General features: G+C 45.5%; 1 protein-coding gene across 1 annotated transcript in view; it reads left to right on the top strand.

The window, feature by feature from the left end:
* LOC124620651 overlaps positions 1 to 26,947 on the top strand; it is a 383,337-nt gene that overhangs the window by 74,979 nt on the left and 281,411 nt on the right. The window contains exon 7 of the mRNA XM_047147087.1: positions 5,634 to 5,886. Coding sequence (XP_047003043.1) covers positions 5,634 to 5,886 — 253 coding nt within the window. The remainder of the gene's footprint in view (positions 1 to 5,633; positions 5,887 to 26,947) is intronic.

The raw sequence follows: 26,947 nt of genomic DNA, 5'->3' as shown, positions 1-26,947 counted from the left end.
CGATGCTCGACTTTCACGTCCGCTTTGCTTCTTTTCGGAAAATTTTCTTCTTATCAGTCGTACGGGTTCGCAGACTCTGAGACGTAGCAGTGAAATTTCATTTCCCTGACCAAGGCCATCCCCGGCTGATATCACGTAATATCGTTCAAATGGTTCAAACGGCTCTAAGCACTGTGGGACTTAATATCTGAGGTTATCAGTCCCCTAGAACTTAGAACTACTCAGACCTAACTAACCTAAGAACATCACACACATATATGCCCGAGGCAGGATTCGAACCTGCGACCGTAGTAGCAGCGTTGTTCCGGACTGAAGCGCCTAGAACCGCTCGACCACTGCGGCCGGACGTAATATCGTAAGACAGTTAAATAATAAATTATTGTCTATTGGGTTTCAAAATATGAAGCGGAAAATTTCCAGTCCACTGACGCAATATACGTAGGAATCGAATTTAGGGTTCTCTTCAATGGAATTTCGAAGGCACCGAAATAACAGAAGTCGACTAAGATAGCCATATTTGCTATTGTTCCGGAAGCCGCAGGGGAGGAACGGCCGAGAGAGCAGAAATGAGGCTGGCGTGAGCGTTAAGTTCTAGCATGTGTCTTTGGGTACGTTCTAAAAGGTTGGCACATACATACAATTCCGGTAAACAGAAAAGTAAGATGAATTTTGTGTAGGCATGGCGTTTACTGATTGTCTATTGTATCGTTTTTTTTGCCCACCAGTTTAACCTGACTGTTAAAACGAGTTCTGTAATAGCCGATTTTTGATTTTTATTCCCATTATTTCTTGTAATAAACTTAGAAATCGAACAAAGCTTGAAAAATTTTGACTCTCTCAGTTTCAAGATACATAGAATCAAAATGTTAAATTAAATACTCAAGTAAAAGAAAGTACATCAGTCGTTCGCTGCTTTTCCCGAAAAGTGATAAGCGGCTGAATCCTGCAAAAAGTCACCAGTATTCTCCACTTGATCCTAATTCTTTGAAACCCTTCCCAAAAATCACTTTGCAAATCTGGGACCATGCCACTGTTGTGACATCGCGGATAGTCAGTGCTAGAGGGTGAAAACTGATGTCTACGAACTCGTGTTTTTCGTGTTAATTTGTCCGTTTCCGAGAGCTACAAGCAGATAAAGGCATATTATGTAGACACAGGTAGCAGATCAGCTACTTTCTATTCTTATTGTACACTTTGAAGGAATTGTTAAGTTTTTATTATATTACTGTTACTATAATTTCTTCTTTGTTTTATTAGTTCACAGAAATGGCAGACGAATCTTTGACCTATTAAAACAAATGAAGCATTGTACGACAATGCTACGTCACTTCGCTAAAATATTTCCAGACATGGATTGATGCCATTCTGCAGTACAACGAATGTCTGAGGAGGACAGCGAGAAGCAGTTGTCTAGACCAGATGGGGGCAAGTCTTGCACACTGCACGCACATGCGTATCTCAAGCCACGACACACGGCCACAGCGACATGATTGTCTGAGCAGCGCTGTGTATGTTGCTCGTTTGTGTCGCCATTCTACACTAAAATTGCCACACCACGAAGATGACGTACTACAGACGCGAAATTTAACCGACAGGGAGAAGATGCTGTGATATGCAATGATTAGCTTTTCAGAGAATTCACACAAGGTTAGCGCCGGTGGCGACACCTACAACGTGCTGACAAAAACAGCAGTTGACAGGCGTTGCCTGGTGAAACGTTGTTACGATGCCTCGTGTAAGGAGGAGAAATGCGTACCATCAAGTTTCCGACTTTGATAAAGGTCGGATTGTGGCCTATCGCGTTTGCGGTTTATCGTATCGCGACATTGCTGCTAGCGTTGGTCGAGATCCAATGTCTGTTAGCAGAATATGGAATCGGTGGGTTCAGGAGGGTAATACGGAACGCCGTGCTGGATCCCAACGGCCTCGTATCACTAGCAATCGAGATGACAGGCATCTTATCCGCATGGCTGTAACGGATCGTGCTGCCGCGTCACGATCCCTGAGTCAACAGATGGGGACGTTTGCAAGACAACAACCATCTGCTCGAACAGTTTGACGACGTTTGCAGCAGCATGGACAATCAGCTCGGAGACTATGGCTGCGGTTACGCTTGACACTGCATCACAGACAGGAGCGCCTACCATGGTGTACTCAACGACGAACCTGGTTGCACCAATGGCAAAACGTCATTTTTTCGGATGAATCCAGGTTCTGTTTACAGCATCATGATGGTTGTATCCGTGTTTGGCGACATCGCGGTGAACGCGCATTGGAAGCGTGTATTCGTAATCGCAGTACTGGCGTATCGCCCGGCGTGATGGTATGGGGTGCCATTGGTTACACGTCTCCCTGAGTCTCCCTGAGTCAACAGATGGGGACGTTTGCAAGACAACAACCATCTGCTCGAACAGTTTGACGACGTTTGCAGCAGCATGGACAATCAGCTCGGAGACTATGGCTGCGGTTACGCTTGACACTGCATCACAGACAGGAGCGCCTACCATGGTGTACTCAACGACGAACCTGGTTGCACCAATGGCAAAACGTCATTTTTTCGGATGAATCCAGGTTCTGTTTACAGCATCATGATGGTTGTATCCGTGTTTGGCGACATCGCGGTGAACGCGCATTGGAAGCGTGTATTCGTAATCGCAGTACTGGCGTATCGCCCGGCGTGATGGTATGGGGTGCCATTGGTTACACGTCTCGGTCAGCTCTTGTTCGCATTGACGGCACTTTGAACAGTGGACGTTACATTTCAGATGTGTTACGACCCGTGGCTCTATCCTACATTCGATCACTGAGAAACCCTACATTTCAGCAGGGTAATGCACGATCGCATGTTGCAGGTCCTGGATACAGAAAATGTTCGACTGCTGCCCTGGCCAGCACATTCTACAGATATCTCAGCAATTGAAAACATCTGGTCAATGGTGCCCGAGCAACTGGCTCATCACAATACGCCAGTCACTACTCTTGAACTGAGATATCGTGTTGAAGCTGCATGGGCAGCTGTACCTGTACACGCCATCCAAGCTCTGTTTGACCCAATGCCCGGGCGTATCAAGGCCGTCATTACGGCCAGAGGTGGTTGTTCTGGGTACTGATTCCTCAGGATCTATGCACCCAAATTGCATGTAAATGTAATAACATGTCAGTTCTAGTATAATATATTTGTCTGGTGAATACTCGTTTATCATCTGCATTTGTTCTTCCTGTCCGATCACTTGCACGCATTTATGTCCACTGTACATTCCGACGGACTTGGGCAATTCCAGCAGGACAATGCGACACCCCACACGTCCAGAACTGTCACCAGGTAACGCCGGTCAACTGCTGTTTGTGTATGAGAAATCGGTCGGAAACTTTCCTCATGTCAGCACGTTGTAGGTGTCGCCACCGGCGCCAGCCTTGTGTGAATGCTCTGAAAAGCTAATCATGTGCATATCACAGCATTCTCTTCCTGCAGGTTAAAATTCACGTCTGTAGCACGTCATCTGCGTGGTGGAGCAATTTCAATGGTCAGTAGTGTACTTGAGGGAATCGTCGCAAAATATGGAAATTGGTTGAAAGTTGCAACTCACTGCTTATTGGAGAGGATAGATGATTTCCGGTCCGATCGTAGCAGACTGCCTAGCATCTAGTCAAACTTTGCCAGCTAACTAACACTAGCGGCAAACGGAGCCTAGAAAGCGCGAATCGGTTGTTTATGTGGGCATCCTTTGCTATGTCCTTCCCAGAACCCGAAAGGAGAATTTTTAATGGCATTCTTCTTCAGTTGTACTACTAAGTACATTGTGCCGTAAAATACTGTTTCCTTAAAGCATCGTGATGTGCTTCCTTTCTTTTTTTCCTTTTTGCGATCTTCGTTGATTTGATCTGGCAAAATGTTGGAATAACTGTTCTAATTATTTGAAGAAACATGAAAATTAGACATTTGACTGTCGCATAACATACATTCTAAGACAAAAAAAGACGCATGACGAAGGAGTTACCTGACTGGGACGGAAGTCGGTAGACGTGATGTCCATGTACAGACAAACAAATGATTACAGTTTCAGAAAAATTATATGGTTTATGGAAGAGAAAGAGCTTCACAAATCAAGCAAGTCAGTGACGCGGTGGAGCACCTCTGGTCCTTATTCAAGTAGCTATTCGACTTGGCATTGATTGATAGAGGTGTTGGATGTTCTCCTGAGTGATATTGCCCTGAATTCTGTCCAATTGGCGCGGTAGATTGTCAAAATCCCGAGCTGATGGAGGGGCTCTGCCCATAATGCTCAAAACATTCTCCCTGGGAAGAGATCCGGCGACTTCACTGTCCACGGTACGATTTGGAAAGCACAAAAATAACCAGTAGCAACTCTCACCGTATGCAAGAGGGCATTATCTAGCTGAACGTAAGTCCAAGGTGGCATACCACGAAGGTCAGCAAAAAGGGGCATATCATATCGTCGACATATTGCTGTGCTGTAAGGGTGCTGCGGATGACAACTGTGAAATGAAATGTTGTAGGACCGTATGGCGGACGACAGACACGTTGCTGTCTCCAGACATGTCTTCGGTCAGCAATCTCGTTGACTGAAGTAGAACTGTCTTAAACGAAATGATGAGTGCTGCTTCGAACTTAGATCCTGTCTACAGACGTCCCAGATAGCGGCGAGATACCAACTTCAATTGAGTGATGGTCTAGGGCTCCATTTCATTTCACAACAGGACGCTTTTGGTTGTCATTCTTACACACAGCGGTACGTCTATGATATTCTGCGCCCCTCTTTGTGCCCTTCATTGCAAGAAAGCCGTTCCGGGCTCATATTTCAGCAAGATAACGCCGGCCCGCACACGGCGAGAGTTTCTACTGCTTGTCTTTGTGCTTGTGAAATCCCACCTTGGCCAGCAAGGTCGCCGGGTCTCTCCCCAATAGAGAATATCTGGAGCATTACGGGCAAGGCCATTCAGCTAGCTCTGGATTTTGATGATAAAACGCTCCAATCGGACAGAATTTCACTATATCCCTCAGCACGACATCCAACCACTCTATCGATCAATGCCAGGCCGAGCAACTGCTGCTTAAGTATCAGAGCTGGCCCAACGCGTTATTAACTTTCTCAAATCGTGAAACTCTTTTTCTACGGTCCCAGGTTCGAATCCTGCCTTGGACAGGGATGTGTGTGATGTCCTTAGGTTAGTTAGGTCTAAGTAGTTCTAAGTTCTAGGGGACTAATGACCTCAGAAGTTGAGTCCCATAGTGCTCAGAGCCATTTGAACCAATAGTGTCGTCCCCTCCATAGAGACACAACACTATTTCTTCATTGAAATAATACGACAATGAGAAAAACTGCACTGAAACGAAGCAGTTATTTGGATTGTCCCTATAATACGCTCACGTGTGCTGTAGTAAGTGTGCACCTTACTGGACGTCGGTTTCTGTTTCACCTGTGGATTATCCCCTTGTATTACATCCTGATTAGTAGTCCAGTTTTCGTTGTCCCAAATTCTCAGTCAACTTCATCAAAACTATTTTCATTGTAGATGAATGTGATGTGTGTCTCTAAGTTAAACTAGACTATTTTGTTATTGGCAGCACATAAGAGATAAGGCCACTGGACGTGGTATGGGTGTCTTTCCAGATCGGCAACCACGACCAGCACCGTGTGGCCAGCCGGTACAGCCCAGAGATCGTGGACGGCATGAACATGCTGGTGACGCTGCTGCCGGGAACCGCCGTCACCTACAACGGGGAAGAGATCGGCATGGAGGACAACTACAACATGACGTGCGAGGTGGCCCACGACCCTCAAGGCTGCCACGATAACGTCACTCTCGGGAACTCCAGAGACCCAGAGAGGACGCCCTTCCAGTGGGATAACACTGCAAACGCTGGTACAGTGATATTTTGAGACTCGTAACATCGCATGCAGCTTCCATACGCATAGAAGCTGAAGTAACGAATTAAAATGTGTGCCAAGGCCAGGACTTTAACGTGGGTCTCCTTCTTACCGGTCAGATGCTCTATGATTAACATACCTGCACGGAATACCCTACTCCAGTGCCTATTACATACAAAGCTACGTTGCTATTCCGCTGTGGCCGAGCGGTTCTAGGCGCTTCAGTCCGGAACCGCGCTGCTGCTACGGTCGCAGGTTCGAATCCTGCCTTGGGCATGGATGTGTGTGATATCCTTAGGTTAGTTAGGTTTAAGTAGTTCCAAGTCTAGGGGCCTGAGGACCTCAGATGTTAAGTCCCATAGTGCTTAGATCAGCCAATATCACCTTCTGTCCTTATCGAAGATAAAGTTGACACTCAGTATGTCTCCAGGACAATGTAATTCCATCGCATGCAACGTTTTTGTAGGCAACGGCCTTGCCACAGTGGATACACCGGTTCCCGTGATATCACCGAAGGTAAGCATTGTCGGGCGTGGCCGGCACTTGGATGGGTGACCGTCCAGCCGCCATGCGCTGTTGCAAATTTTTCGGGGTGCACTCAGCCTCAAAATGCCATTTGAGGCTCCGGTCAAAGAAAACCATCATAACGACCGGGAGAGCGGTGTGCTGACCACACGCTCCTCCTATCCGCATCCTCACCTGAGGATGATACGGCGGTCGGATGGTCCCGATGGGCCGCTTGCGGCCTGAAGACGGAGTGCTTCAACGTTTTTGTGCTTCTTTTTAACTACTTTCCCTCTGGCAAGAGAAGGGGGGGGGGAGGGGTGAAAAGGTGAAGGGGAATATCGCTCCTCTTAGGTCGTACAACAGTACGTGAACCTTGTCACTCGAGAACTCTGCAAGTGCCGCGAACCGAGAAACTAGGAAAGATTGAGAGCTTCTTTCCGCTACTCTCTGACGTTTATACATAGAATGGAAATACAGGGTGTATCAAACCGAATCACCCTATTTGGCACGTCTATATTTCTGTAACTAATAAACATGTACAATAAACTTTGTTTTTGGATGAACGGGAAACTCAAAATGTTTTTTTTTTACATTTCGTTGGAGGTGTTGAATATGTCCCCCGCCTTTGGGATGCGCGGCATATGTCAATTTGGGATTCAAATTTTTCTCACACTGCAGCGAGCATGTCTTGAGTTACTGATTCCACAGCTGCTGTTTTCGATGTCTCAGCTCATTCATTGTTGTTGGTAATGGAGGCAAGTAAACAGTCTTTTATAAACCCCCACAAGAAATAGTGGAGCTGCAGGGTGAACTAATTTCTGCGGACGCCTTGTGAAACTATGTCGGATGCGTTCGACGTCTGTGTCAGACATTCGGCGACGGCCCAGCGATTTGTCTTTGCACACCTTTTTCTCGAGATTGTTCATGCCATCCTCTAATGCTCTGTGCTGCAGAGGATCCACACCATATCTAGCACGAAAGTCACGCTGAACAGTTATTACAGACCCGCACTACGCAAAATGCAGAACACAAAACGTATTCTGTAGTCCTGACACCATTTTTGCTAGAACTGTAGTGGGTGTACACTGCTGCTACCTAGCGGGAACCTTGTAAAACTCGTACCAACAGTACGTTGTTCACGCACAGATCTCAAATAACATAATAGTTACGACTTTTTTAAATCGCCATGATTCTTTTTGATACATCCCGCATCTCTGGAGTGAGCATTCAGATTCGCAGAGTTTATTTTCTGTTGTCAACATAAAGTCCTACCATGGTCATGTGACCCCGCGACGGCGTGGGGTTGTACGTAATGCCTCCTATAGCTTTCGAATTTCGCCATATCGCTAATACAGACACATTTCCTTCATTCGTGCTGTGGATTTGGTGTAGGTGTTTTTAGACACCACAACAATTTGCATTTGCTGCTGGGAAAAAACTGGACTCTTATCAGAAGAGCGAAACGAACGGGCATTACGTCAAAGCACCGTCACGTCAGTTCACTTAGCCAAGCACCGAAAGGCGAAAGTGAGGTTGTGCGTCACCATCCGTGATACAAGAAGATAGTGTCGAAACTGAGGAACTAATAACGACAAAGTTCATTAATGTACAAAGTAAATTTCATAACGTATGTTCTTGGTCAGTTTTGTATGGTAAACCGCTGAGAAGTGAAACAATATTTTAGAACATGGACATTTATTTGCTAGGGATAATATATAGATTCAAACATATCAAACAGTACTTATAAAGCAAAAAATGGAGCCTCTTAAACTTATCCACCGCATTTTTCCCTTACTTAACTGATAACGTCATGAGCAACTGTAGTTTTCACCTTCATTAAAGCTGACCTTATCATTTAAAATGTAACGTAATGGCAATTGCTTCGTTAAATTAGGTTCTTATTTATATAAATTGTGGCGTCAGATCTGTTGTGTTATTGTAAAACCTAAATAATTTGTCGCTTTCAGATATCTGTCCTCACCTGTGTACATTCAATGGAAGAAATACTCATGTCGTCATGGAACATTTCTAGTTTGTCACGAAAACAAAGCATTATAATTACGAAGATACAGAAGCAAGAACTCCACTCACATTAAACGAGTGAGCGCGGCGAAAATAGGTTAACCTGCGGTTTTAGCAGGTGACGATTCTATATGGCCTTTCTTCCCGAGAAACCTTGAGGTGCTGTGACGGGCCGCGACGGTGCGTTGGCTGTTTATCTGAATGCCGCCATTGGAAATGCGTTGAGGAATGTTTTGACGTGATATGACGCGACGGCACGTGTTAACCGGCGTTAATCAAACAGTGTCGTTCCGAGATCGCGTAACAGTTCCAGCTTAATGTTGTCAACAAGCGCAGAACACAATGCTCACTCCAGGGATATTTCTACTATATACATTTATTTTCAAGGAACACGTTCTAGAAGTGATGCGCAGGTCACAGGTCGAATCAGGTCACTCCTGGCGATCATTTTACTTTCTCCTATAGGCACTGCAGTGACCCTTGGTTTGTGGGCAAGAGCGTCATCATTATGGTTGAGAGCGGTAACTAAACTGCGAGAAGCATTGTGTTACCTACAGTAATTTCTTGAAGACTTGAATTCGTATTTGTGCTACCAGAGGTCATCGATTTCACTTTGAGTGACGTTCCAGCAAATTTTGAGGCAAAGTATCGCGCCGTAGCAGCGTGTCGAAATATTTTGTCTTACATGGCATTTTGCCCAAAATTCACCCTGAGCATATCTGTATTGTTTATTGGTCAGTCCGGATTTGAGTTCCATCAATAAAATAATTTGCTAGCAGCTCTGTTACTCATAACTAAAACTCTATTTTCCCACGCTAAAGGCAATTTATAGAAAAGTGTCCCCTCCAAACCATTCCAGAACAGTACTAATATGACGCCTTCAAAAAGTGCGGAATTTTTGATATGTCAAACTACGAACTTTATTTTTTCAAACACGTTAACAAAATATATAAACACGTTTGTCACGCTTTCCTATTTCGGTTATGGGTAATGACGTCTGACGTATGGCAACTCTACTGCGCTGACATGCAAAAACTGTCCCTGAAATTCGCTATGATTACCTGATAAGACTAGAATTGCATTTCGCCAAGAACACTTCGAATTTACTGCTTTAACTCGCTGATGTTTCGGGAGTTATTGAGACACATCAATGATTTAAGATAACCTCGAAGGAAATATCCCAAGGGATTAAGTCACACAACCTTGGCGGTCATATGTTCAAATGTTCAAATGTGTGTGAAATCTTATGGGACTTAACTGCTAAGGTAATCAGTCCCTAAGCTTACACACTACTTAACCTAAATTATCCTAAGGACAAACACACACACCCATGCCCGAGGGAGGACTCGTACCTCTGCCGGGACCAGCCGCACAGCTTGGCGGTCATAGTTGGTCACCATCACACGAGATGAGGTGATCCGGAAACAACTAAAGGAGAAATTCAGTTATTTTGCTGCTCAAATCACAACTTCTGAACGTCTATTCCACTGTAGTTAAACCTTAAAAAAATCTCTTACCATCGCACGTTATCGATTTCCATTAACTGTCACAGCCTGTCCCGACTCATCTTTGAAAAGATAAGGATCGATAATACAACCGAACAAGGATTATCTGACTCTCAGAGATGGCAATTAAATCCATTAATGTATAAGTGCGCCTCGTCGCCAAGATGATTTCCTCGCAAAACCGTCGTCTTCCGATCTTCTTCTAAGAAACAAGTCATCAAAATGTCCTCTTTTCTCGTGACCAGCTTCTTTCAGCTAATGTGTTAACTGAATCCTGTGAGTTTGGTAATGGAGGTCGTTCTAGTTGGTGCATTCGCCATATTGCAAAATATCCTGTGCCCAGTTTTTGGGAGCGGCGAGGAGCCAACTCTAACGGCCTAACAGTCACACAATCACGAAACTTCGCAATGTTTTGCACAGATTGAGAAAAACGAGGGCGTCCAGGAAACTAAATGTTCATTGAACTTTACAATAAATATCCAAAGTGTTAATCCATTCGTTGCTTCAACGCCCCTAGAATCGCGCGATGCCCTATCAATTTTTCTTCTATTCTGCAGATTATCAGCCGGCCGCTGTGGCCGAGCGGTTCTAGGCGCTTCAGTACGGAACCGCTTTGCTGCTACGGTCGCAGGTTCGAATCCTGCTTCGGGCATGGCTATGTGTGATATCCTTAGGTTAGTTAGGTTTAAGTAGTCCTAAGTCTAGGGGACTGAAGACCTCCGATGTCAAGTCCCATAGTGCTTAGAGCCGTTTGAACCATTTTTTTGCCGATTATCACACTCTGTCCGGTAGAAAACTGCATTATCTTTAGGCCCATAACAAACAAATGGGATAATTGCAGACTGAATCAGTAAATGGGAGGTTTACGAAAACCGAAATGAAACATAGCAGTGTGGTCAACCGAAAAACGACAACCTACTATGTGATTCAAAACCGGGACGCTTTTATATAGAACCTTTATACAGATTCGTTGTGGTTCTTTTGTAGTAAATTAACATAGAAGAAATGGTAATGTTGCCCATAGCGTATCTCTAAAAGTTTCCAATGTTGTACAGGTACAATTTAACACACTTGCTCGTATAGCGAGATTTAAAAATGCGTTTGGCATTGTTAGTGCAACATAACCTTAAGAAATGACGTGGTATTACAGTATGGGAACAGACGAGCGTTGTGGAAAAAGGAGCGCACACGAACGGCTTTTAGGTGTAACAGTATGTCTAAATAGGGATCATGAAGGACACTGAGGTGACGGAAGTCATGGGATAGCGATATGAACACATACAGATGGTTGTAGTATCGCGTACACAAAGTGTGAAAGGGCAGTATATTGGCGGAACTGTCATTTGTTTTCAGGTGATTCATGAGAAAAGGTTTCCGACGGGAATTAACAGACTCTGAACGCGGAATGGTAGTTGAGCTAGACGCATGGGACATTCTGTGGTGTCTCCGCCAGACACCACACTTGCTAGGTGGTAGCTTTTTAAATCGGCCGCGGTCCGGTAGTATACGTCGGACCCGCGTGTCGCCACTGTCAGTAATTGCAGACCGAGCGCCACCACACGACAGGTCTAGACAGACGTCCCGGCACTCACCCAGTTGTACAGCCGACTTTGCTAGCGATGCTACACTGACGAAGACTCTCTCATTTGCCGAGAAGATAGTTAGCATAGCCTTCAGCTAAGTCTATTGCTACGACCTAGCAAGGCGCCATCACCAAGTTATATTGAGATGATAATACTGTATCAACAAGACCAATGTTCACCAATTGTGGTTTAAAGTTAAGTATTCCAGCAGCTACGTAATTTTCTTTATAGCATTCATTACGTATCCTGTTTCAGACCTCACGCCAGCCGGCGTGAGTTTAAGCGCGTGCCTTTCGGCTTCCTGTCGTTGTGTCTAGGCTGTCTTGTCTAGACGCAACACATTCCATTTCGGAAATCTGTAGCATACGCAACATTCGGAGATCCACAGTGTCAAGAGGGTGCCGAGAACACCAATGTTAGGTGTTACCTCTCACAACGGACAACGCAGTGGCTGAAGGCCTTCACTTAACGACCGAGAGCAGCGGCGTTTGCGTAAAGTTGTCAGTGCTAGATAAGTAACAATGCGTGAAGTAACCGTAGAAATTAATGTGGGACGTATAACGAACGATATCTAGTATGACAGTGACGCGAAATTTGGCGGCCGGCCGGTGTGGCCGAGCGGTTCTAGGTGCTTCAGTCTGGAACCTCGCGACCGCTACGGTCGCAGGTTTGAATCCTGCCTCGGGCAGGTTAGTTAGGTTTAAGTAGCTCTAAGTTCTAGGGGACTGATGACCTTAGATGCTAAGTCCCATAGTGCTCAGAGCCATATTTTGAAATTTGGCGTTAATGGGTTATGGCAGCGGACGACCGACGCTAGTGCCTTGGCTAACAGCAGACATCGCCTCTCCTGGGCTCGAGACCGTATCGGTTTGGCCCTAGACGATTTCAAAGCCGTGGCCTGGCCAGATGAGTACCGATTTCCGTTGGTAAGAGCTGATTGTAGGGTCCGAGTGTGTCGCACACCCCACGAAGCCATGGACCCAAGTTGTCAACAAGACACAGTGCAAGCTGTTTGTGGCTCCATAATGATATGAGCTGTGTTCATATGGAATGGTCTGAGTACTTTGGTCCAACTTAGTAGATCATTGACTGGAAATGGTTATGTTCAGCTACCTGTGGACCATTTTCAACCATCCATGGACTTAATGTGCCCAAAACCTGCTGGAATTTTTGTGGATGACAATTCGCTATGTCATTTGGCCTCAATAGTTCGCGTTTGGTTTGAAGAACATTCTGCCCAGTTCGAGCGAAAGATTAGGCCACCCAGATGGCACTACGTGAATCACATCGAACGCTTATGGGACACAATCGAGAGGTCTGCTCGTGCACAAAATCCTGCACCGGCAACACTATCGCAATTATGGACGACTACAGAGGCAGTGTTTCTGCAGTAGACTTCCAACGACTTGTTGGCTCCCTATAACGTCGAGTTGCTGGAATACGCCCAGCAAAAGGAGGTCAGACAGGATATTAGGAGATATCGCATGACTTTGGCACCTGAGTGTAAATGAATGTGCATGTATGTGCAATGTGCCTAAGCTAACAATTAAGAGACACGCTGAAAAAAAGCAGTTGGCGATATAAAAATGTTTGACCGCATTGCGGTGTTTTCCAACGAACTAGAAAAGCCATTGGAAGGTCATATTCTTAAATTTGGAGATATGATGTTCCGTTTAAGCATATAGAACGTAATAGGACTTACAAATCGACGTCCCAGAACTAAATGGATTACCCAATAATTTCAATGCTGTAGAAGTCATCTCAGGCTGAAAGTGAGTTGACGGTATCCACCCGAGAAAAATTGCCGAATTCGAAGTTAATGATGAATGTTCGAAGCAAAATGTCAGTGCCTAACGGAGGTGCCAATAGGCTGACGATCCGCCCATGAAAAAAAAGTCCAGTCGTAAAAAAAGAGAATAACTACAGAACTAGAGCTCCATGTGTTTTGGAGACTCTTCGGCGAAGCCACTACAGAACCTTATTCGTAAATGAGAGGAATGAGTTTGCGGGTTGCGGAAGGAATATAAAATGGACGAAATGAACACATGGAGGAAATACAGGGTGGGGAAATGGGCGAAAAAGTTCTATTGCATTGTATACAAACAGTGATGATAGTGATGAACGAACTAACATATGAAGCATTTCCGTAAACTGAGACTGGCACATACATTTAAGCTCAGGGTTGTGATCCGCAAGCGTGGTGCAATGTATGCACCGAATAGTACAAATTACAAAAGCAGATGCCTAATTTTTACCACTTGCATATGTTTAGAAAATTAAGTGTATTGTGTTTATTTTCCTATTGGATTGGTGCATAAGTTGTTAGGGTTTTTTCATAAGTTTAATAAACTCAGCTTATGCACATAACACAGACTTTAGTCTCACCATCAGTGCCAGCAGACGGCCACGGAGTATTGCAGGTAGCCGTGCTCGGGATCTTACCGCAGCCACTGGAACAGTTGTCTCCAGACACACAGTCTACAGACGACTGAACAAACATGGTTAATTTGCCCAGAGACCTGCAAGATGCATTCCACTGACCCTTGGTCACAAGAGAGCCCGTAAAGCCTGTTGTCAAGAACACAGTACATGGCCGTTGGAACAGTGGTCCCAGGTTATGTTCACGGACGAGTCCAGGTATAGTCTGAACAGTGATTCTCGCCAGGTTTTCATCTGGCGTGAACCAGGAACCTAATACTAACCCCTTAATGTCCTTGAAAGAGACCTGTATGGAGGTCGTGGTTTGATAGTGTGGGGTGGGATTATGATCGGTGTACGTACACCTCTGCATGTCTGACAGAGGAACTGTAACAGGTAAGGTGTATCGGGAAGTCATTTTGCACCAGTATGTCCGCCTTTTCAGGGGTACAGTTGGTCCCACTTCCTCCTGTTGGGTGATGACGCACGGCCCCACAGAGCTGTCATTGTGGAGGAGTACCTTGAAACAGAAGATATCAGGCGAATGGAATGGCCTGCCTGTTCTCCAGACCTATATCCCATCGAGCACGTCTGGGATGCTCTCGGTCGACGTATCGCTGCATATCTTTAAACCACTACGACACTTCAGGAGCTCCGACAGGCACTGGTGCAAGCTGCTCGATCACCTGATCCAGAGTATGCCAAACCGTTGTGCGGCCTGTGTACGTGTGCATGGTGATCATATCCCATATTGATGTCGGGGTACATGCGCAGGAAACAGTGGCATTTTGTAGCACATGTGTTTCGGGACGGTTTTCTCAACATATCACCAATACCGTGGACTTACAGATCTGTATCGTGTGTGTTCCCTATGTGCCTATGCTATTAGCGCCAGTTTTGTGTAGTGCTACGTTGTGTGGCACCACATTCTGCAATTATCCTTAATTTGTGAGCATGAGTGTATATATATTAAATGTCGCTCTGTTCGCAAGCAGCCCAGCTTACTGAACAGTGCTTTTACAAGCTACAGCAGTCTTAGCGAATCATATTTCCTCGTAACTCTTTCTATGGACATCAGTCTGGAATCTAATATTGCTGCAACTTGTTTAAGATGGTCGTTCCTCTTTAGGATACTCCAGATGCACACTCCTAGATGCTTATCGATTTTTCACTGCTGTTAGTAAATGGTATTCAAACTTGTAATCGAACAATAATACTTCATTCAGCCAATTTATGAGCAATACGCTATATTAATTGGTGTTCACGGCTAACTGCCAGTGTCCCCAAGAGTGTCAATCGTCTTCAGATCTTCGTGCATTTCGTCACACGTTTCTGTCATTGTGGCTTCCCCACACACAAGACCATCATATGTGACCAGTCTCACAACTTGCTGACGTTGTTCTCCAGATATGAGACGTCTTTTCGATGTGTACAGAATATTAAACCACACAGATAACGCTGAAAAGATTTAAAAAGTTATGCGACATTTCTTAATGAGCTGTCGATACTAATACGTAAAATGGTCACATCATAAAATTTCATGGAGCTGGTTCCTCTAACAGAAGCACATTGTTCGCAAAATGCACGAAAATTTTTAGTAGTGAACCAAGCGAAAGTGGTCCTTAATAATGAAAACGTCACACATCACTTCCTTAGGTTCAAATGGCTCTGAGCACTTAACATCCATGGTCATCAGTCCCCTAGAACTTAGAACTACTTACTAATCTAAGGACAGCACACAACACCCAGTCATCACGGGGCAGAGAAAATCCCTGACACCGCCGGGAATCGAACCCGGGAACCCGGGCGCAGGAAGCGAGAACGCTACCGCACGACCACGAGCTGCGGACTACTTCCTTTGTACTCGGCCAACGCATCTAGTTGGTAAATGTCGTCGAGAAGACGCTCCACATGTTTTCCTCTACGTGTCCGCTGCGTATTGTCAACGTAAGCCACAAGACCTCCAGCACAGCTACGTGATGTGATATCTGCTCGTAGCTGCCTGTTCTGATCACAGTCGTCTCCAGAAGGTAGTTCTTACAAACAAAAATCTCTGGCATTGATAACTGAGTAAACAAAAGCACAAGCAAAGAAAGATATTTGCACTTTCTGCAGGCGTCGTTGCCATACCTACTGAAAATTTATCTTGAATAAAAATGGGCTCTAAAATTCATACCTTAACTGCTAAGAACACTTGTTCATTTTCGCTATTGTGAACCACATATCTTCTACTACAAGCTCTTTGCTGCTACGCGTGATCTACAGCATGCAGTTAACAAATGAGTCAACAAATTAGAATTCATTATCTGTTACGACTAATCAGCAGATCTTCTAATGCAGTTCTGCTTGCTGTTACAAACAACCTGCTCTTGTGGGCCATTGCTAATGGAGGTGCTCAATGGAGGTGTCCATTCCTGGTAAGACATACTTTAGTCTGACCTCTTAGGAAATCATGCAATCTCTGAGAAACTCCAGGTTGTTCACAGGTGCACTGGAATGCATTACTGACGGATTCCTGCAGCGTTTGTGTATCATTAATGGAGTTTGCATAAACCAAATAGTTCAAGCGCCCGTGTGGAATAATAGGCTTCCACTATGCTCGTACATGCAAAAATAAAACTACAGTGCAAAAGCGCTTCACTAATTTACCAAAAAACAAAGTGGTCCCACTAGAACTGTATTGCACTCACCCAGAACTGTAAACACAGTTTACAATAACAACACTAACCAATGTTTACTGCACGCTGTATCCATAAACAACAGAGAAATGTGTCCCCATTTGTTTGCTGCTTTCTGTAGGTTGTTCGTAATAGCAAAGAGCCTGCAGTACAACAGACGTGTTAACACAGTAGCGAATGAACAAGTACTCAAAGCTGTTAAGATATACACATTAGAGCGTATGTTTGATGGACATTTGTTTTCTTGCTTTGGCCCATACTACACCCTCATAAAACAAGGAATAAATTTCTTATCACCCAGTATACCGTGAACATTAAGAAATAAGTAATGTTCGGTTGGGGTATGCACTATGTTACCTTCAGATACGACGATACACATTGTTTCCCTGTTCCGTTAGCACTGCTTGTGTGAAATTCCAAACTGCAATGCAATCTCGTGGCGAGTTGTGGGGCTACGATCATCGAAGTTTCAACAACAGCCGTGTACAAGGTCAACGTGTTAGCTTCACGGCAGCAGCGTTCTGTTCGTGAATTTAACAGTACGTGTCTGATAAATGTCGGAAAACGGCGGTGGAGCAGTGAGGCAACAGATTTTTTTGAGTTTTCCATCATTTCTGTGCGAGAATTCATCGACTTTGGCTCGAATACCGAGAGGCAGGTGTTCCTGGCCGCTACTCCGCGAGAATGACCCACCCCACAAAGTAAAGATTGTTCGCGAGGTTTTAGCCTGTAGATGGATCAATGAAGTGGGTCACCCGCCGTATCTGCCAGATTTGGCTCGAACCAACTTCTGGTAGCTCAATCGGAATTGAAGTTGGCTATAAAGGACAAAGTTACGATACAGCTGAGGGCATCCAAGAAAAATGTACTGCACTATTAAATGCAGTTTCAAAAAAAGACTGTAGTGTCTGTTTTCGTAACACTTCTCAAACTGTTTTTGGCGTGTACTGGCTTATGAATAAACAGAGTGATTTTATGAACCTAAACCATGAGTTACTTCTTATAGCAATAGTTCTCAAGGAACTGGGATACGCTGTACATTTCCACGGTGACGGCGACAGCTTTGTCTGCTTAGAAAGCCACAAATCTTATATGAAATTCTGTGAACTATTTTTTTTGCAGCAGATGACATTGCCGAATTGTACCCCACCCCTTTCTCGAAACCAAGGAGCATGGTATGAAACAGGAAGAACTGTCTTCTGAATTTTATTGTCGAGCAGAGAGAGCTGAGCACCACAAAATCGCAGTTTGCTACAGACGAGATTTTTTGTGTAGCTAAATGTCTTCATACAAGGGTACTAAACGCGTTGTATATTCTGTAACAGACTGAAGTCAGCTCAAGTGCACAGTTACGCGCTTTAGTTGGACGATCCCTCCGAAGTCCAGTTTACACGGAGATACTGCATTAAAAAATGTTCAAATGTGTGTGAAATCTTATGGACTTAACTGCTAAGGACAAACACACACATCCATGACCGACGGGGGACTCGAACCCCCGCCGGGAGCAGCCGCATAGTATACTACATTGAGGAACAAAGTTTCGAAACTGTGCTGCTAGCCACTGTGGCGGAAGTCGTTTGTGAAACTATTCATTTTGGGTCGTTCCAGCTTTCACGACACGAATCTATCAGTTGCGTGTGCTTTTGGGTTACGTTAAGTTTCAATAAATGCGACATGGAATCGGCAACTCCGAAAACCGTTGAGTTTTGTGCAGGTACGCTATGCATAAGTGTTAGTGGCACATTCACGAATATCGTTTCAAGAACGGCGTGTGAGTGAGGCACTCGATAATCGAAGAACTGACGATTTCGCTATTACTGACAAAAATACACTCATGCTCATGAATTAAGGACAATCGCAGAATGTGGTGCTACACAACGTGGCACTACACAAAACTGGCGCTAATAGCATAGGCAGATAGGAAACACACACGACACAGATCTGTAAGTACACGGTATTGGCGATAAGTTGAGAAAACCATTCGAGAACACATGTGCTACAAAACGCTACTGTTTCCTGCGCATATAGACCGACATCAACACGGGATACGATCGCCATGCACACGTACACATGCTGCACAATGGATTGGCATACTCTGGATCAGGTGGTCGAGCAGCTGCTGCTGGGGTATAGCTTCCCATTCTTGTACCAGTGCCTGTCGGAGCTCCTGAAGTGTCATAGGGGTTTGAAGACGGGCAGCGATACGTCGACCGAGACGTGCTCGAAGTGGCTTAGGTCTGGAGAACAGGCAGGCCACTCCATCCGCCTGATATCTTCTGTTTCAAGTTACTCCTCCACGATGGCAGCTCGGTGGGGCCGTGCGTTACCATCCATCAAGAGGGAGTTGGGTCCCACTGCACTCCTGAAAAGGCGGACGTACTGGTGCAAAATGACGTCCCGATACACCTGACCTGATACAGATTCTCTGTGAAAGACATGCAGGGGTGTACGTGCACCAATCATAATCCCCACACCATCAGACCACGACCTCCATACAGGTCCCTTTCAAGGACGTTAAGGGATTGGTATCTGGTTCCTGGTTCACGTCAGATGAAACCCGGCGAGAATCAATGTTCAGACTGTACCTGGACTCGTCCGTGAACATAACCTAGGACCACTGTTCCAATGACCATGTACTGTGTTCTTGGCACCAGGCCTTACGGGCTCTCTTGTGACAAGGGGTCAGTGGAATGCACCTTGCAGGTCTCCCGAGCAAGGCTATCTCCAGTACTTCGTGGCCGTCTGCGGTGAGATATGGTGATACATCGGTCTTCTTGTGGTGTTGCACACTGTGGACGTCTCGTACTGTAGCACCTGGACACGTTTCCTCTCTGCTGGAATTGTTACCATAATCGTGAGATCACACTTTGTGGCACACGGAGGGCCCGTGCTACGACCTGCTGTGTTTCACCAGCCTCCAATCGCCTTAGTATTCTACCCCTCATAACGTCATCAATACGTGTTAATTGAGCCATTTTCAACACACAGTCTCCATTAGCACCTCTGAAAACGTCTGCACACTTACTCGCTGCACGGTACTCTAACATGCACCAACACACCTCTGCGTATGTGAACTGCTGCCAGCGTCACCGTGCGACGGCCGCAGGTCAAATACACCCCTTGGTCATATCCCGAGGTGATTTAAACCCGCAAACCGCCTACCAGAGCGTTGTTTCACCATGTATCTGCATTATCCTTAATTTATGAGCATGAGTATAGATTCAGTTAGAAATAATAAGAACAAAATTCTGTAAGGAATAATAATAATGGAGATCTATTTCCGCATTTAGGAACTTCTGTAGATGCTCTTAGATCAATATGAAGCCCTTCTGCAGGTGCTCCTAGGTCAATATGTAGCCATCCTCAGACAATTACTACGTTGAAAGCACCTTTACGAAAATGCAAATGGGGAAGCTACCGAAAGAATACAAAGGGAAGGATTTGATGTACGAAAGTCGTTTTTACAGTCGGGACTTTGGAACGCGAATAGATGCTAGAAGAACGAGGAATAAAGATTTTCACTTAAGAAGTAACTGTGGCCTCTAGTTTCAATTTCGATGATAATGATTCACACAGTGATATATCGTCTATGCTTATAGCACACTAAACTCTTTTATGATCCGTGAACTGTTCTGACTTTATTATGTGGTTGAAGAAGATTCCGGAGTAATTTAAAAAAAATTCGTGCCAGGCCGCCTGAGCTGACATATCTTTATCAAATGATGAATTCAAACACGTTTATACTTTTTCTTTTGCTCAGATTTTAAGCGGACAAACCTGAAGTTCACGACTACCTACGTAACTGCCACAACATCCATTTCAGAAACGAAAATGGTGCTTCACTTCTCATAGTATGTCGCAACTGATCGTTGCATTGATATCACCTTATAGGCAGCCTTTTACGAAACTAGTTGGGCAACGCTGATTTCAAGAAATGAGTTTCACAACTCACTGTGTCGGTGTAAACTAGACTTTAAAAATGGCTGTGACATGCGCCTTATTCCAATCACTCGAAACACTTGCTTTTTCCAGCAACTTACGATAAACTACTACTACAAGGAGATAAATATCTGCAGAGGAGGCAGTTTTTTTAACACACGATCCATGAAGAATCTTACAACTATCTCGTTAGACACAGTCATGTGTTCTCCAATAACAAACAGTTTTTATTTATTTTTCTTCCGTCACTTATCTCATCAACTGCCAATTTGGCGTTGCTGCAACAGTGGAAAGGAGAAATTGTAATATGATTTTCAGCAGCGAAATCATTTCGAAAGACGAGATGAGTGCTTCGGCTTTTACTTGTCATCCTCGGCTTTGACACCATTGCGCGACTGGATAGTTTCATACGTTGGAGCCGCATTGCACTGCAGTTTAGACACATGTAAACTCGAGGTCTTCATTTTATTTCATATGTATTCGCCTTGGCCTCCCATGGCTACTCAAAGAAATGAGCTTTATCCTTCTGTCTCGTTTCGACTTCTCCTGCGCTTTTTCATCCCATTTGTCTGTACTTGTACAGCATTTTCAGCGATCTATTGTTCTCCATTTTACTGACATAGTCTTTCCGTTTTCTTCCGTGTTCTTGTAATGTTTCAGTGAGAATCTTCAGGCCAAATTCTGTTCTAATTTCGATATTTTGCTTTCGATTTAGTCTTGAGTAATCTGCTCCGTGTTTGCCGACTTTATTTTCGCAATCTGAATTCTATGTGCATCCTGTCTGTTGTTTCACAAGTTTCGTTTCCCTAAATTGTAAATAAGAATGACTAAGCGTTGTATGCAGTTGTAGCTGATTTACTTTCCTTTGAAAGTATTTCTTTGTAGAGATGTCTCTATCTCATGATGAAATCAAATGTCATCTTTGTGTAATACAGTGATTATCTCTTTGTAGCATTTATTACATTCAACTTAAAATTATAAACAATACATGAAATGTAAGAGTAACTCCAACAGTTTTGTTTTTATACCTGTTTACGTGCATTGCTTCCTGCGTCTTCCGTTAGAAAGCGCTAGCAGCACAGTGAACAAGTGAGAGAGTCTTTCATGCGTAGCCCCAGAAATCAGTTCGGAAGGCTGGCCGTGAATAGCAGCAATTCCCGTGACGTCTGTGTGGAGGCTTAAGGAGACGCTTACAACTACGTCCTTAGCATTTGCAGTTGCTACGAGCCCTAAAGCCTACAGAGTACAGTTTACATGCCAACTCTGCAAGCGACATGTTGCTGCATGATGATGAAATTTTTGTGGATCGTTTCGTCTTCAGTAATGAAATGACATTCTACCTAAGTGGAAATATGAACATGCACAATGTGCTCATCTGGGAGGGTGAGGGTGGGAGGGGGGGGGGGGAGGTCAGAAAATCCCAATGAGATGGTTCAGTATCGGAGGAAGGAGAGATTAGTGTTTAACGTCCCGTCGACAACGAGGTCATTACAGACGGAGTGCAAGCTTGATTAGGGAAGGTTGGTGAAAGAAATCGGCCGTGCCCTTTCAAAGGAATCATCCCAGCATTTGCCTGAAGCGACTGAGAGAAATCACGGACAACCTAAATGAGGGTGGCGGGACGAGGATTTGAACCGTCGTCCTCCCGAAACCGAGTCCAGTGTGCTAACTATTGAGCCACCTTTCTCTTTTTTTTTTTTTTTTTAAGAGGTGGAGCCCCTCCACGCCCACACCGGCATGATGGCCAACACAAAAGGTCTACTGCCATCTCTGCATAAGGGTTAGTATTCACTAAAGTGAGGTGTCGCAGGATGTGGGTACTGCGATGTTTGCGTACATCTGGTTAGGATTAACCATTAATACGCGCTCATCTGGAGATAGATTGGTCGAAATCTGACGAAGGGTAGCGGTTTGAAGGGCAGAGGAAAAAAAGTGCCAAAGCAAGAGCCAAGGGAAAAAAACCTTTGCGAAAGTTAGGTCGGGCGGCAAGAGCAGTAGCGGTTGTCTTGCTGCCTGCGATAGGTTGTGCAAGGATAGGCTTTGTTAGTAGTGGGTATCATGCATGTCGATACCTTGACGTTGTGCGTTTGTGCTGCTCGGCGGCTGGCGCTGGGTGCTGGTACAGAGTCCTCGTTCAGCGTCCTGCAACCTGCAACAGTTAGGTTTGTTTTCGGTCTTGTGTCCGATAGGTCATATACCGGAGGCACAGTGTGAGGGAGTGTTGGCAGATTGTTCGTGCGTCTGTGGGCGAGCTCGTCGGTGTCCCTGCTGTGGCCTGTTGGTCGGCTCTAATAGCAGCTGGTAGTTGCCAGTCAGTGTTGCTGATATGCAGGGGCTTACCGGCGTTTGTCGCTGTTTGCGTATGTTAGTTTACCATAGGTGGTTATTCCCTAGCTAGCAGTGTCTTTGGCCGCTTGTGTTTCCACCTGTGGTTGTGATCGTAGTTTCCCAGAGTGAGGATGAAAGGATTGTTCGAGTGTCTCGAGTTCCTGTATAGTCGTGTGGCGTGTTTCTTGAATTCTTCCTTGAGGGTATCAAGGCGGTATTCATGGCGAAGATCCACGGTGCGTGTGTAGCGTGGAGCATTGCTGATGATTCGTAGCACCTTGTTCTGTATGATCTGCAAAGGCGCAGTCGTGTTGGAGCTGCATATCCCCAGACGGGAGCTGCGTACGTCATCAGAGGTCTAATCAGTGTCATGTATAAGGACCTCGACAGCCTCCTATTCAGTGTGCTTTCCCTGTTGAGCATTGGGTAGAGCTGTTTGAGCCTCGCGTGCGTTCGGTTGGCAACGTATTCGATGTGGTCCCCCCATGTAAGTTGCCGGTCCAGCCAGACACCAAGGTATCTGACTTTCTCTCGGAAACGTATTGGGCGTGTATGTAGTGTTATCGGTCTACAGTGTTGGTGTTTGCGCAGTAGTTTCGGTCTGCGTGTGAACAGAACTGCTTCGCACTTGTCGACGTTTACTTTAATACGCCATCGCTCCAGCCAAGGCTCAGCTGTTCTGAGTGCTGTCTGTATTCGTGAGTTGATGTTCGACGGTTTCCAGTCTTGCGCGAGGATGGCTGTGTCATCCGCGTAGACGGCTAACGTCGTGTTTCGTGTCGCTGGGAAGTCATTAATGTACAGGTTAAACAAGATGGGCCCTAGGATGCTTCCTTGGGGTACTTCAGCTTGGATACCGTGTTGTGTTGATTGTTTATCCTGCACGTTAGTGTTGAAACATCTGTTCGTGAGATATGAGTGTATGAGACGCACGAGTCCGTCCGGGAAACCAGCTTCGCTTAGTTTGCGTATGAGTCCGTTGTGCCAGAGACGATCGAAAGCCTTTTCGATGTCTAGGAACACGGCCCCTGTGGCTTTGTTCGTGTTGTAGCCGTGTGTTATATGTTCGACTACGCGGAGGAGTTGTTGTGTTGTCGAGTGGTGATTCCTAAAGCCGAATTGCTCCGGTCTTAGGGTGTCGTTGGCGATGCAATGCCTAGTGATACGTTTTAGTATTACCTTCTCAACAATCTTGCTGAGCGAGCACAGCAGACTGATAGGTCGGTAATTTTGTGGGAGGGAGTGGTCTTTCCCTGGCTTCCTGAACATCAGGACCTTGGCCGCCTTCCAAAACTCAGGGAAGTGTTGGTGTGTCAGGATGGCATTCGTTAAGTGTGTGAGGTATTCTACGGCTTTATCCGTGAACTCCTGGAGGACACGGTTTTGAATGCCATCAGGCCCAGGGGCTTTTCTAGCGTTGGTGTGCTTGATAGCCCATGTGACTTCGTTTGCGCTAGTACGTCTTATTTCGTTGCGCGAGGGCTGGGCTACAAGTCGTGTAACCTCCTGGCCCGTTTCAAGTGTGAATGCTGGGTCTGAGGGAACCAGATTCGGCATGAAAGACGATGCAAGTGTTGTGGCCATAAGCTCTGCCTTCTCCGTCGCGGAGTAGGCTGGGCCGTCTGGTCCTTGTAACGTGGGAATGTAATGTTTCTCCCTGGTGAAGTGTCTGACCAGCTGCCACACGCCAGGACGTGTGGTATTCAGCCCAGCGAGTTTCTGTCCCCATTGTTCGTTTCTGAATGTTTGAATTTTATTCCGTATTATGCCCTGGAGTCTGTTGACGTGCAGTTTATAGAACGGGCGCCTGGTACGCTGCCAGTATCTCCTGAGGCGGTTCCTCATTGAGATAAGGCCCAGGATTTCCTGGGGCAGGGCCGTCGAGTGTTGTCTTGGTGTTGTAAATGGAATGGCGTCAGTCATTGCGTCTTGGACGGCAGTTGTGAGAGCCTCCACAGCCTCATCAATTTGCTGTGTGTTGTTAATTTCGTGGGTGTCAGGAATGCGACTATCAAGCATTTCCTTGAACAGTGTCCAATTCGCACGCTTGTAGTTAAGCATCCTGCGTGGTTCGATGTCCTGCAGTGTCTCTTCCATGTGCAGTATTACAGGCATGTGGTCTGAGTCCAGATCGTTTTCAACCGTTAGGTTAAGTGTGCATGTGATGCCCTTTATGAGGGCTATGTCTAACACGTCTGGCCTATGTCGGGCCTGTGTAGGCACGAACGTGGGGACGTCCGGTCCAAGTATAATGTAGTTTCGGCCTAGTGCGTGTTCGTACAGTTTCTTGCCGTTGGAGGTTCGTATTTGTGAGTTCCAATCAGAGTTGCGTTGAGGTCTCCAGCGGCTATTACCCGCGGTGCTATGTTGAGTACTGTGCTGATATCGCGTGTTACTATGTTTTTAGGAGGATTGTATAGCGATACCAGTGTGGTGTTGGCTCCGTTGAACTTGACCCTGACGGCCACCTTTCTCGGTGCATACAGTATCAACGAGAACATCGTAAACTGAACGTTTCTTGTGCCACATCCCGGAGGAAAGTTTATGGACCTTTCTTTTTCGGTGAAGCAACTGTAGCTGCTGTTTCTCCTCTTGAGGCGCTAGAACCATTGCTGTTTCCTCTACTGGAAGAAGCTGAATGAAAGAACTCTATTTGGCACCCAGATGGCGAGATAACTGGCATAACTCAGTGCGCGACTGGCTGAAGGGCTTTTATCCAACCACTAGATTCGGCGCAAGGGGCCGCATGACTGAGCTTGTTTCGCATGGCCTCCACGTCCAACTGATCGATAGCTATGCGATTTTACCTTTGGGAGAGGGGGTGGGGGGGGGCGGTTGGGTTCATAAGGAATCATATGCATGTGCCTCCGCTACCAATTGATCTACCCGACTTAACAAACATGACTGAAACAGTTGTTGCATCAGTTATTCCAGACTCAGTCATCAAGGGTTGGGTAGCACTTGCCTATCGACTCGATGTGTGGCATGTGACGGATGGTGCTCACATTGAACACTTGCAAGAAACTCTGTCAAAATTTTTCTTCCATTTGACGTGTTATTTATAACTGTAAGTTGAATGTAATAAATTTGACAAAGCATTTAAACCCAGATATCCATTCTGGTTGGGTTGTTTGGGGGAAGAGACCAAACAGCGAGGTCATCGGCCTCATCGGGTTAGGGAAGGATGGGGAAGGAAGTCGGCCGTGCCCTTTCAAAGGAACCATTCCGGCATTTGCCTAGAGCGATTTAGGGAAATCACGGAAAACCTAAATCAGGATGGCCGGACGCGGGATAGAACCGTCGTCCTCCCGAATGCGAGTCCAGTGTGCTAACCACTGCGCCACCTCGCTCGGCGTTATATCCATTTTGAAGCACCTGTGTAATGCACCGTAAGTATTTTAATCTTTTTATTTGTTCTACCATTTTTGTATTTACTGTAAATGTAGACATAAAGCCGCCATTTTGTTTCACTGTCTGAGGTCGTGGTGGAAAAGTTGAAGAAAAAATAATGAAAGGTGAAACCATTGCAATGGCTTGATCTTTCCAAAACGACAGTGTCCCACCGTTACATAACGGTGGAATTAATAATTTTAACGTTTACGTTATGGAAGAGTAGAAGAAGCTCCTCTTAGGTAGACTGAGATGCCAGAGTTGCAAGGACGCTGGACTCGTTTGTCGGACGAGCACGTTTGAAAACCCACGTCCAGCTAACCAGAATAATGGTTTCGGTGAAATGATTAGGGCGAATGCCGTCATGGTGCATTTTAAAATGACGCGGACAGTTTCCTTGTACAGCTTTGTCAAATGGTTCAAATGGCTCTAAGCACTATGGGACTTAACATCTGCCGCCCGTGGTGGCCGAGCGGTTCTTGCCGCTTCAGTCTGGAACCGCGCGACCGCTACGGTCTCAGGTTCGAATCCTGCCTCGGATATTGATGTATGTGATGTCCTTAGGTTAGTTAGGTTTAAGTAGTTCTGAGTTCTAGGGGACTGATGACCTCAGATGTTAAGTCCCATAGTGCTCAGAACCGTTTGAACCACAACTACTTAAACCTAACTAACCTAAGGACATCACA

Source organism: Schistocerca americana, chromosome 1 (assembly GCF_021461395.2).
Source record: "Schistocerca americana isolate TAMUIC-IGC-003095 chromosome 1, iqSchAmer2.1, whole genome shotgun sequence".
NCBI lineage: Eukaryota > Metazoa > Arthropoda > Insecta > Orthoptera > Acrididae > Schistocerca > Schistocerca americana.
The sequence above is the reverse complement of the archived record's forward strand: the minus strand, read 5'-3'. Positions and strand labels throughout refer to the sequence as shown.